General features: G+C 35.7%; 1 protein-coding gene across 7 annotated transcripts in view; it reads left to right on the plus strand.

Moving 5' to 3' along the window:
• Positions 1–16,454, plus strand: part of TAX1BP1 (Tax1 binding protein 1) — a 57,366-nt gene that overhangs the window by 35,652 nt on the left and 5,260 nt on the right. For 4 of the 7 annotated variants that reach the window (XM_040547687.1, XM_040547690.1, XM_040547691.1 and 1 more), the window contains 8 exons: positions 626–853; positions 1,073–1,219; positions 2,492–2,585; positions 3,770–3,888; positions 5,386–5,511; positions 7,454–7,525; positions 12,003–12,177; positions 12,516–12,664. In XM_040547687.1, the coding sequence (XP_040403621.1) occupies positions 626–853; positions 1,073–1,219; positions 2,492–2,585; positions 3,770–3,888; positions 5,386–5,511; positions 7,454–7,525; positions 12,003–12,177; positions 12,516–12,664 (1,110 nt within the window). The remainder of the gene's footprint in view (positions 1–625; positions 854–1,072; positions 1,220–2,491; positions 2,586–3,769; positions 3,889–5,385; positions 5,512–7,453; positions 7,526–12,002; positions 12,178–12,515; positions 12,665–16,454) is intronic. The other 3 variants (XM_040547692.1, XM_040547693.1, XM_040547694.1) reach the window with 1 other exon arrangement.

Genomic DNA, 16,454 nt, shown 5'->3' on the forward strand with positions numbered 1-16,454 from the left:
GAGAGATCAGTAGTACGGTTTGGTCAGTGGGCCCTTGGGCTGCTTTATCAAGCTGCAGTGATGTCAAGAGCCTTAGAGCGCTGCATGCTGCAGTTAATTCTCTGTTAATTCTTCTCTTTTCCTTCTGAAACGCTTATTATGCAAGATCTTGGGACATGGACTTGTGTGGAAAAACATTCCAATGCTCTACTCTATGTTGTTTGACATAAACCACTTGTAGGCGTTGTAAGGCCTCCTATTCTGCTGTAACCTGCAGTGTCTTACTCTGGGATCAACTTTGTTTTTGAAGCTGGATGGCCATTGATATACCTGTTAGGAGTTCTGTGGTGATAAGATGTTCTGCAATAAGCTTAAACTAAAGCTGAAACTACAACAAAAATCCAATATAGGTAAAATGATGATGCCTAAACATGTGTTTTGAAATGGTAATTGTGCACAGACCTTTATATCCTAGTGAAATATGGATACTATTGTTGGCAAAGAAGGCAAATGGGGAAAATGATACTAGTGCACAAACTTCTGGATATAGCTGATTTTTCTGTTGAATGTTTCTCATCCCTTTACCAATCTTTATTTAAACTTTGAATTAAAAAATGATAAATTCTTTCTCTCCTCTCTTTCACAGGAGGATGCAGGTATTTTAAAAGAACAGCTGAGGAAAGCTGAGGATCAGATTCAGGCTAGCAAACAAGAAGCTGTCCTAATGTCAAAAGAGTTGAGCGATGCAGTAAATGTGAGAGATAAGACAATGGCAGATCTTCACAGTGCACGTCTGGAAAATGAGAAGTTGAAAAAGCAGCTAGCTGATGCTTTAGCTGAACTTAAAAAAATCACAGCTTTGAAAAATGAACAGGTAATTGTTAGTTTTTCTTACTGGAGTTTATATGTATTCACAAAATCTGTCAGCTTAGTTAACACTGGAGTGTAAAATATGCTTATTTGGGAAATTATTACAAAATAGGACTGCCTTCTGTACTTACATAGACTACTTTGCTTTCTTTAATAAAAAAAGGATTTTCAGGGAATAATACTATTTGAACAAAAGGGATAACAGTTTTTTATTTTTTAAAAGGAAACTTCAAACACAGTGGAGCAGGAACTGCGCAGAGAAGTTGAAGATCTGAAGCTTCGTCTACAAATGGCTGCTGACCATTACAAGGAAAAATTCAAAGAATGTCAAAAACTTCAAAAACAAGTAAACAAGTTCACAGAACAGGCAGTAAGTAGAACGGAGAAATTGCAATTACTTTTTGCAGCTTTTCAGCAACTGGTTAATTTCTTTTTGAAAAAAAAAAAAAGTTCTTTTAAAAGGGTTAGAATGTATACTAAGCAAATGATCTTTTGTTTACTGTTTTCTTCTGTTTAGCCAAACTATTTCTATGGGTATTTTAGATAGCTGTTGAATCCAGGCACAGGATTTGTAGCAATTGGTGTGTATAGAAAGCAAATAATGTTTGGATGAACTTATAAGCATAACTTTGTTTAAGGAAAAAATTTGAAAGTAAAACATGGGAAAATGCATAATTACTACTTCAGTTCAGTCCTACCACCACCTCCAAAAAAACAACCAAAAATAGAAAAAGAAACAACAGCCCAAACATGGTGGAAATGGAGAACTTAGAGGAAGACTCTAAGGAAAAGTGGGGAGAATGTTTCTACAATATAGTATGCAGTTGTATTCCATATCTATTTTATATTCTGATCGCACTTTTAAGTTTTGTTCAATAAATAAATAAGGATTTTGCAGTGATAACATCAGTCTTATGCCACCTAGTAACTGAACCTGTTAGTGAACTTAAAACTGATTTTAATGCAGAGTTCTTCAAAAATCTGTGAAAATCTGTGACCGAGTAGCAGAGAGACTTAAATGGGAAAAATGTCAATGCAGGATGCACAAATGTGACTTCTTAGGAAGTAGTCTATTATTGCTGTGATCTGTAGAAAAACGGGAAAGCTACCCAATTTTGATCCACAATTCACTTTCAGAGTTTGATTCTCATCCAGAAGGTCAATGGTGAATGAGGTGTCATACCATAATGACTGTGGCTTTTCCTTAAAAATGTTCCACACCTTTGTCTATGTTGTAGATCTGATAGAAACACCGAATATTATTACTTTGACTTAGGGCACCAGAAGTCCAGTACTCATTAGTAATACTGACTACATTTTCTAATGAAATGTTAGATTTAAGTTGATGGATTTAAGTGTAACTTATTCTCTAGAGAACAAGATTTTCTAATAATTTGCTTTAAAATTGCTATTTCTAGGAAAAAAAAAAGAACTTTATGAAATAAGATTATAAAAATCATTGTCTGAGACTGTTTCAGTGTTAGTAGAAGAAATTATGTTTACATATTTATTATTTTCTCCTGTTTTCATGAGCAGTTCTTCCTCATCCAATTTTGGAGGAGGTGATAGTGGAAGAAATATGTTACTTTGTGCTTTGGTTTTCATTTAATAAAATACCAAAACAAAATTTCTTTTCACCAAGAAAATTGCAGGGAGTCAACAGAAACTGACAGATCCATCTAACATTGAGACAGCTACTGCCGTTGTTACAGACAAAAAGTTGTCTGCATCTCCAGGTATCAACAGCTTAAATTTTGTATGTTTGTATCATCCCGAAAGCGTTGTCTATGTGAAGCAGTCCTTAATAGTTTTTCTAGTATAAGCTAGGTGAAGTTGTTCAGCCTTCTTTGAAGTAAAGAAATCTGGTTAGAAATATGAGACTTTATCAAAAAAGCTGATTTTTTTCCAAGTACTAGCATTCATAAGTTATTTTATTGCATCTTTTCAAAACAGTTCAGTTAATATTATTAATATTAATGCAAGTAGGATGGAAATAGTAATTTTTGCTTGATAGTTAACAGCTGGTTTAGCCAAGCTAATAAACAGAGTTTGTTTAAGAAAAAAAAATTCCTCCCCAAATTCTCAATTTGTGTACAGTAGCGTGTGAAAATTTTGCAGTCATCGTACAATGAACATTCACGGGAGCATTCTGCTGTAAAATCAAATCCACAGTAAAGTTCTGATTATTTGATGACAAGGTCAAGTGTATAGACTGTTCTCGTGATTTATAGGCAATAGTAGTTTATTAGAAAATTAACTAGGTTATAATTTTTATGAACTATTAAGTTCTTACAAAACTAATCTTCTAAAATAAACATATAATAAGTTATAACTGAGCCTAGTTTAATATTCAATTTAAATCGATAAATGCCAGTAAATGCTGACTAATTTTGTTGTTGCCTTACAAGGTCGCACATTCTTTCTCTATGTGGAAACTCTAGGGTAATTTCTGGTCAGTTTCATCCCATCTTAATTAAATACAAGTGTTTCCTAAAAAAAATAAAATCCCAGTAAGTCTAGTTATGTGATGGGATGAAGTAGATTGCTGAGGCATTTCATGATTCTGCAGAAGAATAAAACATCTAGAATAATATTGATAAGAAAGTATTCTGGTGTTTACTTTCTTGGGAGCTCATGGGAGAGATGACTTTTTTACATTGATCTGTGCAGTATATATGTATATAGTTATGTTCATCTGCAGTATGAGAGAGGGTGCTGGACACTGCCTTGCTGGTATGACTGCTGATCCTTCAGTATCATGTGACTATTGATATGTTTGTCTCTGAATAAGTATTTATTGGATGACATGGAGCACTCTGTTCTTGATGCATTGTCAAGTTTAGCCTATCATCTCTTTGATGCGTACTTTATTTATGGAACAAAAAATCAATGGTCATGTTTTTTTCTTCAATGTTCACAGTTAGCCCCATTTCACCTGATGTAGTTTCGGAATTCATGGTAAAGGAGCAAGTACGTGAAATGAATAAAGAAATTGCTGAGAAAACAGAGAAGTATAAGAAATGCAAGCAAATGTTGGCAGTAAGTAAATGGCTGCTTCGGAAAGCTGAACAGAAAGCTCTAGGTGCTAAATCTTAAAACCACAAAGCCTACCCAACTGAGTTGCCTTCCTGCTTATTTGTGTGATACTCCATGCTTAAGGTAGAAATGTTGACATTAGAAAACACTTTTTTATTGAGTCAGCTCTCAATTACCTGTGGTGTTAGGGAGCCCAGATAGAGATCACTCAGGATAACTCAAATGCAGGAAAAACAAACGAACAAAACTATCACTACTTCTGTGCTCAAGTTTTTGAACACGTTTTTGAACTGTATATTTTAAATGTAATTACTTTAATACATCAAATACAGCATGTTGCTCTAAGCCAGCGGATGTTTGGAAGAAGTAGAGCAGTTATTAATCTGATGTGATGTTCAAGTGTAATAATTCCCTCCAAATCTGACTGTCCTGGGTTTTTACATTATTTTGATATCCAGGTGGGTGGGGCTTAGTAGCTGAGGCTCAGTGGTATGTAAGTGCACTTAATGCTGTTCTCCGAACCAACGTTGGCACCAGTAGTGCCATAATAGTAAGACCCCTCAAATGTTAATACTTCTCAGTATGAGTTTGATTTTCATGCAACTAGTTTGGATATACATGTAACGATGGAGTGTTTCATCAGTAGTGGTCGTGAAAAATTGACAGCTGTAGAAGCATTTAAGAAATGCCCTCTGGCTGTTGGATTGTTGTCTTGTCTCTTCAGTTGTTTGCTTCTCCTTTGGGGATTAAAAAATAACATTATTTTATTAACATTATTAAAAAAATATTATAACATTATTAAAAAATAACATGTTCTGAAGTCAGAACAGTTAGAGTTAAGTTTAGAATTAAAAACTGTGATTTTTTTCTCTACACCAATATATTTTCTTCTCAAATGGTCATAACACATTGCTAAACTGCCATGAACTCAGCTTATCGTCTTGTTTCTCTTACTTATCAGAAGGAGATTACTCTTTTTTAATGTGCTCTCCAGGATGTAATAACTACCGTGTAATTCTGCTCACTGCCCTGACTATAGCCTGTATATAAGCCTTCAGTGGCTTCCACTGGCTGTTTCTTCTGTAGCAGTGCTTGAGTAAAGCCTTGCCTTTGACCTTCTGGATGAAAGATATTTAGGGTGATTGTAAAAGTATCATGGGGAAAGGTTTTGTATTGAAGTGAGACACTGGAAAGGGTAAGCATGATTACAGTATGGTGTTAGGATTGTGTTTGTACAAAGAAACTCAAAACAGTTAAGAGGAATAGCAGCTTGTTGAAAACTCAAGCAAGAAAAAAAAAGTATATTAAACATCATGTTCACAATGTTCAGTGCTCAAAGCCTTGTAATTGAGTCAGGCTTGATTTGAAGACTTTTGTAAATGGTAAAAGTTAGTAAAATAGTAATAATGATGTAAATAGTTCTAAAAGCATAGAGTTATTCAGTATCATTGTTTGGAAAAAAGTTATAAATGCTTCATGCTGTGCTATAAACCACTATAGGGTGAAAAGATGAAATGCAGCGTTTATGCTGATGAACTTGCTAAACTGGAGCTGAAGTGGAAAGAACAAGTGAAAATCAATGAGGGTATAAAATTACAGTTGGCGGCAAAGGAGGATCAGTATAAAGTAAGTTATGGATTTTGTTTGTGACAATGAATGGTGTCCTGTCCTTAACTTACATGTTTATTTCTAATAGTTCGAGTAATAAACAGTTTTAATGGGAAAAAACACTAAATGTACTTTTGCCCTGAATAGAAAATCTGTAGGAACAGCACATTCTTTTAATGCTTCTTTTAAAGTAAGACAGACCTGCTAAGTAATATACTTACTAAATGGCTATCAGTCTTTTCATATTGTGGATTTAAAGAAATCTTTAAATGACTTTAATCTTGTGTTACAGGAAGAAAAGGGCTAGAGAGTTCTTATTTCTGTTGCTTACAACAATACTAGCAGGAATATCAGTTGGCATATTTGTCTAAAATCTTCATACTGCATGCTACGTTACTAGTGTAGTAACATCTACTGCATTTTATCTGAATTAACGAGAGATTCACTATGAATGATGCATTGTTTTTAAAATGTTTTTGAGAGATTTAATTTAGAGGATCTCAACCATAATCTTGGTATGGTGACGTAACATGCATGCACCAGAAAGTCAAGCATAATGGACAGTTTTCTTACACAGAGCGTCCATCTTTGAGGCTGTGATATCGGAACATATGTTGCGGTGGCTTGTTGGGTAAACAAGAGAAAGATAAATGCAACACATTTCCCCAAGACCAGTTTTTATGCTTGTGCTCAATCTAATGGTGATTGTTAGTGCAGTAGAGTAGGAATGCTCTATATTGCCCATCTTTACCCATTGCAATGAACAGGATTTAAACAGAATTGTGATTATATTAGTTCTAGTAGGAGCCCTACCTCATTAGAAATTACCACACTTTTTCTTTATAAAATACTGAAATACTCTATGGAGCATTTCAGCACTATGTAGGCTGTGGAGTCACAGTGTGATTTTCAACACTTCTTTTAAAGCTCTAATTTCACTTTTATAAAATGCATGACTCTTCCGAATTTATTTAACTTCATTAATTAACAGTGATCAGTTGGCACACGTAATTTAATGAAAAAATAGTTTGTTTTTTAACTTCTCAACAGCAGGAGTAATAAATAATTGGTTCCAGAACTGAAAGTATTTTGGCTGCAATTCAAAACTTCTTATTCAGGAGGGTGCAAGGAGGGGAGGAAAAAATGAGCTTTTTGTCCCCGTCAGTCTGTTGAACTCTGCTAAGGGAGGAAATTTCAGAATTAAAAAAAGACAACCAACCAACCAAACAAAAACAAACAAAAACACAAAAAAGATATTTAACTCTACAAAGTATTGCATTTATATGCCAGATAATTAGGTGGAAAGGTGGTTTTCAAAGTAAACCAGGATCCAAATAAAACAGCACTTTGTGGAGAAAGGTTATTTAAATAATAATTTGGAAACAAGGAGGAAAAGCTTTTTGTAATATGTCAGTTGCATCTGTCTTCTCCCTGGTCACCCAACAGGGCCACGTGGTGGATGTTCGTGAAACAAATGTAGTTAGTGTCTTCGAGGTGGGAGGGTGGTTTGGTTCTCTCGGTTCTGTTGTGGGACATGAGATGGAGAGAAGTGAAAGGAAGAAATCACTGAAGTACTTGCTGGCAAATTCCTTAGAAATAGTGTGATGAAGCTTGCAAACCTGCAGCTGTTTCTGGAGAGCTGTGTCCCTCTTTGCCTTTAGCAACACTGGTGTTCCTCTTGTTTTTTTTACCTGGGATTTCATCATTCTTTATCGATTTTCTGAAAGCTGACAGGAGAAGGCTGGCACAATGTCCTGCTGTTACCCCACAAACTTACGGAGAATGTTTGATTATCTGTAGTAGTACTAGGTGTTTCACGTGAATATAGTAGACAAGTTCTTTTTCCATCTGAAAGATGAACTGAAGTAATTGAACGCATTGTTTTCACAACATAATATGCAGGGAAATAGTGTCTATTCAGTAATATAAGAACTGTAAACTGAATCTGATTTTCATATAGGTTCAGCTGGCGGAAAAAGAGAGACGAATAAAGGAACTGGCATCACAGCTGGAACTCTTTACCAGTGAGAAGGTATTGTCAGCACTGCTGTTAAATATTGTAAACTGGCAGCTGTGGGGCTCTTTGATTTGAGGAATTGCAGTTTACTTTTAAGCGATAATTTGCTTACAGTTCAAAGGTACTTTTCCATATTTGAATATTTTGCCAAAATGCATTAGCATTTTAAACTGCAAGTTCTGATAATAACACTAAAAAGAAAAAAAAAACACAGAATACCAATTTCCAAAAACTGACTCAACCTTTGAAAATAGTTGTTACTGTTCTGTAATAGTGTTCTAGAACACATTTTCTACATATACTCTAACAAAAGCATTACAGTGCCAGAAGTTCTTTCGTTCATTCTGTCTAGAATAATACTCCATCTAGGATCTAAAATAATTATTTCTGTTTGCAGAATATGCTGTAAGTTAATAATTTCAGATTGCAGTTAGCTCTGCATTTTACCAAATATTTGGATTTCTATCACTTTTTCCTTTCTCACCTCAGTAGCGTCCCTGCTTTTCAGCAGGTTTTCAGTGAACTTCAAGCCTCCTTCCTGTTTTACTCCTTGGTATCCCTTACTGAAAGAGGTTCAGCCCTTTTGTGGCTAGAGGTTGATGTCTGCTGAGTGCATGTGCTTCCTGGCCAAACAGAAAAGATAATTATTGACTTCATGCTTCAGCTGCTCTCTCCTCTTAACAGAACATAAAGTTGGAAGAATTTCATTTCTTTGTGAGAGAGACTCTGATATTTTCAGGAGTTACTGGCTGACAGGCAGCATGATAAGTAAACCCTATTCCCTTTGAAATCTTGGTGTAAGATGTCAATATTACATACCTAGCCTGACAGTTTATTTTTTCCATCACTGCTTAGGGTTATTTTTGCTTTTATCCAGTCGTGGCCTATAACTGGAGATGTACATGTTTCATCAGTAAAATCTCTAGGTTTTTCATGATGTGTGCATACAACCAAGTCCGTTAGACATCTGCAGTTCTCTTTGTTGAGCACTTGTAATAATAAGAGCAACTTGACATATGTAGCAGCAGTGACTTCGGTAAACTACAACTGAAAAAAAATATCTTTATCAGAGAAGAAAGATAAACAAACAGTACTCTGCTTTTTAACTATATGATAGAAAGTGGGATGCTACTTTCAAGAGCTCTCTGCCTAATCAAATTCATTACCATTACTGTTAAATCAGACAAGTGCATTCTGAAATATTAATGCTAATGTGCTACTGCTGGAAGTACCTCTTAGGTATTATATGGCAATTAATCAAAATGGTGTTTTTGTGAAAAGTGAAGCAATAAAATTAGTTCACATTCAGATAGTACTGCATGATGTTGTGGAAAAGTTATGATTGTTCAGATTACTTAAATGCATCCTGTGAGAAAAAATCAAGTATGAACAGATATGTGTTAAACATAGGAATTTGCATACTGATAAATTGAAATTGAACTAATTTCAGATTAAGATACTGTTTTGTAAAATTCTAGAATCTCAAGTAGTTGGTATTTAAATTCTCTTTGTTTAAACAATGATGTAATTTTAATACAGCTTTCATATTTTTCTAATTCAAAAGAAAACACAATAAAAGTTAAGTTTTAATTAATCTAGTTTAGCTGGAGGGAGTAATTTTAAACACCACACATAAGAAGGAGAGCAACTGTAATAATAATGTATGGAACTTATAAAACCTTGGAACTTTGTCTACCAAATTTATAGATATTTACATTACAAAGAAGAATCAAAGTGCCTTGCTAGACTGGAACCATGATTTAAAAGGTTAAGCACAGTATAGTAAACAGCTTTTCAATTTATGCTCCATTATCAGTGTTTGTTTATAAATGTCACCAAACATAGCATGCTAAAAATGTTCATTTGCTGTCTCTTTAAGCCTATAAAATTACTTGGTTTCTATTTTATTTACATACTTACTGCCTTTGATTTTTAATCGGTCTCTACCCTAGCTGTCCAACTTCTGGCTAAGACTATTTTACAGCACCTTTTTACAATCACTTTGATCTACACTCCGTTTTAATCTTACGTGATGCTAAAATTAAAGTATTAATGCCATTGCTTCTCATTCTAAACTGCTTCCATATTGCAGGAGAAATTGATTTTAAAAAGGAAAGTCTTAATTTCACTGATAATTAATTGTTCCTGCTTTGTATTGAGTAAAGATTAATTATTTAGATTTTACATGCTCACTAAAATTTTAAGACGTAATCCTAACCATTTAACCCTAACCATTTCAATCATATATGGAATTTAGTCTATAAATCTAAAGTAACATTAGCTTTGTTTTATATTGTATCAACAGGAGGATATTTTACTTGAAGGGTGTTATGCAGAAAATCTGCTGTCCTGTATTAGAATGTTTTCTAAAAGAACATAAAAAGTAATTAAAGTATTGTGTTTACAGCCAGCATGCGAAAAAAAAGATAATTTTCTGGAAGCTGACTTACTGTTTGTAGATAGCACTTCTATTTGAAAAAGACTTTGTTGTTGCTGTTGGAGTCCAAGCCCTCAATGTCTGAAACCTGATAGTACGTAGAATCGTGGAGTGGTTTGTGTTGGAGGGGACCTTAAAAATCACCTGGTTCCAGCCCCCCTGCCATGGGCAGGGACACCTCCCACCAGACCAGGTTGCCCAAAGCCCCATCCAGCCTGGCCTTGAACACTCACAGAGATGGGGGCATCCACAGCTTCTCTGGGCAACCTGTGCCAGTGCCTGATGTAAATGTGTAGTTTCCATCTTTTTTCATTTGAGTATTTCTTGTTTCAGAGTAATTACTGAAAGCTGATGTTGCATTTTTGGGCTCTAGAGTTTGGGCTGATGCTTACCTGTTTGTTGTTAAGAAAAACGTTTTGGGTTGTTCCTTTTAATAACTGAGACATTTTACTTCTCGTGTAGTTAAGTAAGTATTCTAGGTCTTGGTTTTAGGTTTAAATTGAAGGCCTTCTGGGGAAAAGACACACTTCTGGGCTAGAGGTTTTTGTTAACATTACATTAGCACATGTTAAATGAGAACCCAAAAGAAAATGCTAACCAGAAAGGAAAAAAAATGATCAGGAAACCTCTGTCTTAAAAACATTTATTATTATTTTTATTTTATATCTCAGAAATTTTTGCCTGGCTCTGAACTGTAAATGACATTTTTCCTTTGGAGTTCGTGACATGAGCTCTTTGCAGAACCCATTTTATTAAATGGCAGGAAAAGAAAAAGACTTTTCTTTGGATGAATTATAGATGAGGCACTGGCCATGCTTAAGTCACTTTAATTTCTGTCTTTTAATGTATATATTGGCTTAGAGTTTTGATGGTATTTAAGTTATTTAAATCCTTTAGTAGCTCGTAATAATTACTGTCTGTATGGCTTATATGCAACAATTCAGGATTTTACGTATATGGATATCTTGAAGAGTTCTGCTTGAGCTTTTCTGGAAAATTTAATTGCCTTTCTGATACAAATAATTAAATAAAGCAGGCTCTTGGAGCCCCTGAATAAATTCAGCAATTTAATATTTTGGATGAAAACATTGAATTTTGGAAGTAAGATACACGTTTACTTTTGTTAAACTGCAAGTTCGCACATATTAAAATAGTTGAGGAAAACGATTTTCACTTTAAGTTTACAAAATAAATGTAAGGAGGGATAAGTACGGATGAGTTAGAACTTTGCTCATTAAACCTTTAGAGTGCAAATTATTTTTCACAGGAAGTGTAATAACTTTGAAATCTATGTATAAAAATATACAACTTCCCATTGAGAAGCCGCTCATTTGAAATTACATAGTAATATTAGTGCAGTTTTGTTCTGTATGATGCTTAAAAATATAAATATTGTACTTTAACTAACTAACCTGATCTGGATTATCTTTGTGAAAACTAGCAATAATTTCTATTTGTTAATATAAACAAGAATTACCAAACTCGAGTAATAGGTTTTACTTCCTAGAATCAATCATCTGAAAAATTTCTCTGAATTTTATCAAAGGTAGAGAATTAGTTATCAGTCTAATAGAGCTGGTGTTGAACATACATTCATATATAAATACATATGTGTCTTCTGTATGTATGTATGTATGCCATAGAATCATTAAGGTTGGAAAAGACCTCCAAGATCATCTGGTCCAACCACCAATATTAACCACTAAACCATGTCCCTAAGTGCCACATCCAATCTTTCCTTGAGCACCCTAATTCTTTACTTGTTTCACTGATTTTTCTTCATTTTGTAAGATGCAGATACTTCTTGAGAAACGTGGCAGTTGAGTTTATGCAATTTGAATTAACTGACAACAAAACAGAAGAATTCTTTAAAATACCTTCTTTGTGTTTTCTTTGCTTTGTTCTAATAGCATATCTGACTCTAGATCAAGATGAAAGGAGGGTGTGAAGATTAGTAGATGTGTTTTTAAAAACCAATCTAAATATTTCATAAAAATTTAAAACTTTTGCTGTGACTCCATGGAGTAATTACATTTTAAACTTTGTATTATTTAGGAACTTGGCAGGACACCAGGAAATCAAGCTGGAAGGATGATGGAAGGACAGATTTCACAGCCAACATTACATTTTCGCAACCCATACTCAGAGGAAAATGGACCAGTTCCTGCAGTGACAAGTAGATTACCAGTATTGCAATATGGAAACCCTTATGCAGTTCAGGAAAGAAGAGGTAAATAAAGGGCTGTGCATATTTTTTTTCCCCATATATGATTTCTCCCTTACTGTTTCAAAAACAATGTTTCATTCAGTGCAGCTTAAGTACCAACCATCTGTATACTGATGTACAGTTTATTGGTTACTGAATATTATTAAGTACCTTTATTTTATTGATGAGAATCAATAAGGGAAACAAAATTTTAGAGACACCTTTAGAAAAAGAATTTGTCTTCTGTCTTTTATCTTATCAAAGCCAAAAATGTTTGAAGGCCCTGATTTTAAATGTAAGGTAGCACATGTTTAATCTCAAAATACTACTGAACAAAGATGAGCTAATTAATTTTTCTTCAGATGGAGCAGATGGTGCCTTTAATCCTGATGAGATCCAAAGACCACCTGTTAGAACTTCCTTTTGGGAACTGGAAGATGATGTAGTGTGTAGTCAGCCTTCACGCAATCTTAGTCGGCCTGATGGTTTAGAAGATCCTGAGGACAGCAATGTAAGTTAACCTTTTATATTATCGTCATTTTTCCTTGATGATATATTTACTACTGAGTATTCAAGTGTTGCACATAGGTTTTCAGTATCTAAGAAGCCTGATGTTTTGTAAATATGGAATTTTTATTTTTTTTAATCACTTCCTAATTTGTATGTGGAAACTAGGTTGTATCAGAACAAATGAAAACTTAAAGGATTCTGGTACCAGTATTTTCAGTTAGATGCTGAAAGAAAATTTCCGTAATGTTAGATATTTTATCCCTATATATTAATCTCTTTTTCTGTCTTTTATGAATCTGTATTTATTAAATTCCATTTTGATTTTTTTTTCTGTTAAGCATCTATTTGGAAGAGCCGCTAATTGACTGTTATCTAAAAGTGGTGAAACCGAAAGTGACAGATTCTCACTGATTTCTTTTTTGTATGTTTTAAGTGGAAACTGGTTAGCTTTTCTTTCTAATACAGTTAACTTTCACATTCTACTATAAGATATACTTCTAGAAAATTGGCTTCTGTAATGAACTGGACCATATGTCTTCATTTGAACAGGAACAGGCTTATTATTCTTTTTTATTCCAAGAACCCTTGCACCTTCAAAAATATTAAACAAGAAATACTTTCCTGCAAAGTATTGTGCTCTTTGCAAGTACAGTGGTATCATGACCTGTTTCTCATTTAGTCTAGTTTGCCACATTTAATTGCTATTAACCTTTGCAGAAGCTGATCAGTGTTCAGACAGGCATGATTTTAGCCCTGGTGCTCAGCACCTATAATGGAGAAAAATGTATTTCTCCCTCCTACCTTTTGCCCCCAATGTCCATTACTGTGAATAATTAGAAAAACTGTCAGTACTTCTGCAGCCTGTTTAAGATCTAGAATGTGAGCTTAATGCTGTTGCCCACCTTTACTTCACATTTTGCATATTTAAACTGATCATTCTTGACGTAGATACTACATATGACAAGCTCTTCTCTTCTTTAGTCATCTGCTTCAGTTTAATTAGCAGGGTGTTCTTTCTGATCTATGTGCTTTGCCCCCTTGCAAACCCAAGAGAAACAGTGCTAGAGTCTTGTGCTCATTTGCTGACACAGCTTAGATTTTTGTAATGAGATGGAATATAACAGGCTTAAATAAAGTTCAACTTGTGAAAAGGTGCCTTTAAATCAAGTAATTTATATCTTTATTTTTTTTACTTTCAAATGAGAATCAGTTACTTTCTCATCCCAAAAATAGGCTATATGTGTAGACTGTACAAATTGACATTGAAATGAGTAGTTGCAAAAATCTTTCTAGAGAGATCTAGTAATATGCTAAAGATAAAGTAGTTCTAATGCAAAACTTAAGTAATGTGGGAGAATTTCCATATACATAGGTAACTTCTGCAGAAATGACAGGCTCTGCCTCATGAAGAATCACAGAATGGCCGAGGTAGGAAGGAATCTCTGGAGAACATGTACTCCAACCCCCTGCCGAGCAGGATCACCTAGAGCATGTTGTGCAGGATGGCATCCAGGCGAGTTTGGAATATCTCCAGAGAAGGAGACTCCACAACCTCTCTGGGCAACCTGTGCCAGTGCTCTGTCACCCTCACAGTAAAGAAGTGCCCTCTCATATTGAGCTGGAACTTCCTGTGCTGCAGTTTGTGCCCATTGCCTCTTGTCCTGGGCACCACTGAAAAGAGCCTGGCCCCATCCTCTTGACACCCTCCCCTCAGATATTTGTACACATCAATAAAATCCCCTCTCAGACTTCCCCAAGCTCAGCAGGCCCAGCTCTCTCCAGGTGTGGCCTCACCAGGGCTGAACAGAAGGGGAGGATCACCTCCCTCAACATGCTGGCAGCACTTTTCCTAATGCTCCCCAGGATACCATTGGCCTTCTCGGCCACAAGGGCACATTGCTGACTCAAATAAGCAGATACAAATACACACATATGAAGATTACTGTTTGTTTTACCGTTTTTCAAAATAAGCTGTATAAAATGTAATTATGTGCATTTTAAAACCAAAAAGATACAGAGCTCTTTGTTGGCAGAAAGTTCCCTCCCAGAAGAGAAACACTGGTAGTCTTGGTGCTGTGTTTTAAGTATTACCATTGTATGGACTGGTCGTCTTCCTCTCCACATTCCTATTACTGCATCTTATGTTAGGTTAAGAGCTTGAGGGTACTGTCACCTTCACCACAGCATGGATGTTTTGGTGGTATCTTATGTACAGTGATGAAAATGCCTACAATATTTATCTTATCTAAGATGAGGAATCTTCTGGGCCCTGGGACTACGATACATTTGAGAATGAAGTAGAGGCTGTATACACACAACTAAAATATGCAGATTTGACTAAAATTGACTTCTTCAGTCTGTAAGGGGAGGGGGTGGAAGTGCATGCACGCGTGTTTAAGAAAAGCTTTGCCATTTGCTTCTCCAGAATGGGGAAGAACAGAAACAGCACCTCATTTTCTTTGAGGTATCCATCTAACCTAAGGAATAGTTCAGCAAACTGAGGCAGTCTAGCATGTCACACTCACCTGCTGTAGTTGCTGCTTTCATTTCTGTGCAGTTGAGTAACTTTACAAGCTTTGTTAATCTGGATGGTAGAGGAGAAATTCTGAACGCTTCTCCACACAGTGTTTTCTGACGAGATTAGGTAGAATCGCTCCTCTGCAACTGTAGTACCTAGGGCCAGTTAAACAGTGATTTCTGAGAGGGATAAGCTGCTCTGTGTTAATCATGCCAGATAAGCACGCATGTGGTGTTGATTTTGTGTAGAATATTTGACTTGCCACAAGTTCCTGCCATCATCCACTCAGCACTGACTTTCAATTTGCTCATGCTCTCGTAACTGAACAAAATGTAATCATTTGGAGCAAGTCACTTCTAGAAGCAGGTATGTATGGGAGAGATCCATAAACAAAAATATATTTTTAATAATAAAGTGAGTTTTAGAAATATAGACCTGATTACGGTTGGCAGTAAGCCCAGAATAACTGTCCTGAGACTCTTAAAGAATGTTGTGAGTCACAGGGAAAGTGTGGAGTGTAACATTTGGCAACTGACAGCCAGGTGAGGATATTTCTTGAGATGAATCCACAATGGTCTTTGTTTTAGCCAAATAACATTAAAAAACCAAAAACAAACAAAAAAACCACACGACCACTTTCATCAGCCTGATCTTACTTACTAGAGGTGCCAGATACTGTCCTTTTCTATAGGATAACAGACATAAAAGGAGTAGCTGGCATCCAGATACCCATGTATCTCTTGGCTGCTTGCAGAGAGGTATAGAGAGACCGTAAAGTGTTTGAGTAGTGCTCATATGGAGCCGAGTCACCAAAAGAACATGTGTGCAGCCTTCTCTCTGGTTACCTGTGCAGTACGGAGGTGGGGTGGCTGCTCCTTGTTTAAAGCTTAAGATGGTGTCGCTTTGTGGATGGTTGCGTGTGAACGCTCTCTGCAACCTGGAGACGGGGATGGGTCAAGTCTGGGGGTTTTGTTCAGTGTCACATGACTCTATTGCTAATTTCCCTTTGGCAATCTTGGAACCGATTACGTGAGCTTTAGATGGTAATCAGTAAAGCAGTAGGTCTTACCTGAGACAGAGTTGGTTAGTTTTTAGTAAAATTAGGTGAGTCCAAATGACTTGGATGGCTCAGTTGTGGGGTCCTGAAAGTAATCTGATGCCCGTGCTTGGAATACAGCACAGGCATGGCAATTGAGGGTCGGCTTCCCCGTGGTTATTGCCAAACTCTTTCTGTAAAGCAGCTTCACTGGCCTTCCCGCTTCAGCTTTGGGGT

This window comes from Cygnus olor, chromosome 2 (assembly GCF_009769625.2).
Source record: "Cygnus olor isolate bCygOlo1 chromosome 2, bCygOlo1.pri.v2, whole genome shotgun sequence".
NCBI lineage: Eukaryota > Metazoa > Chordata > Aves > Anseriformes > Anatidae > Cygnus > Cygnus olor.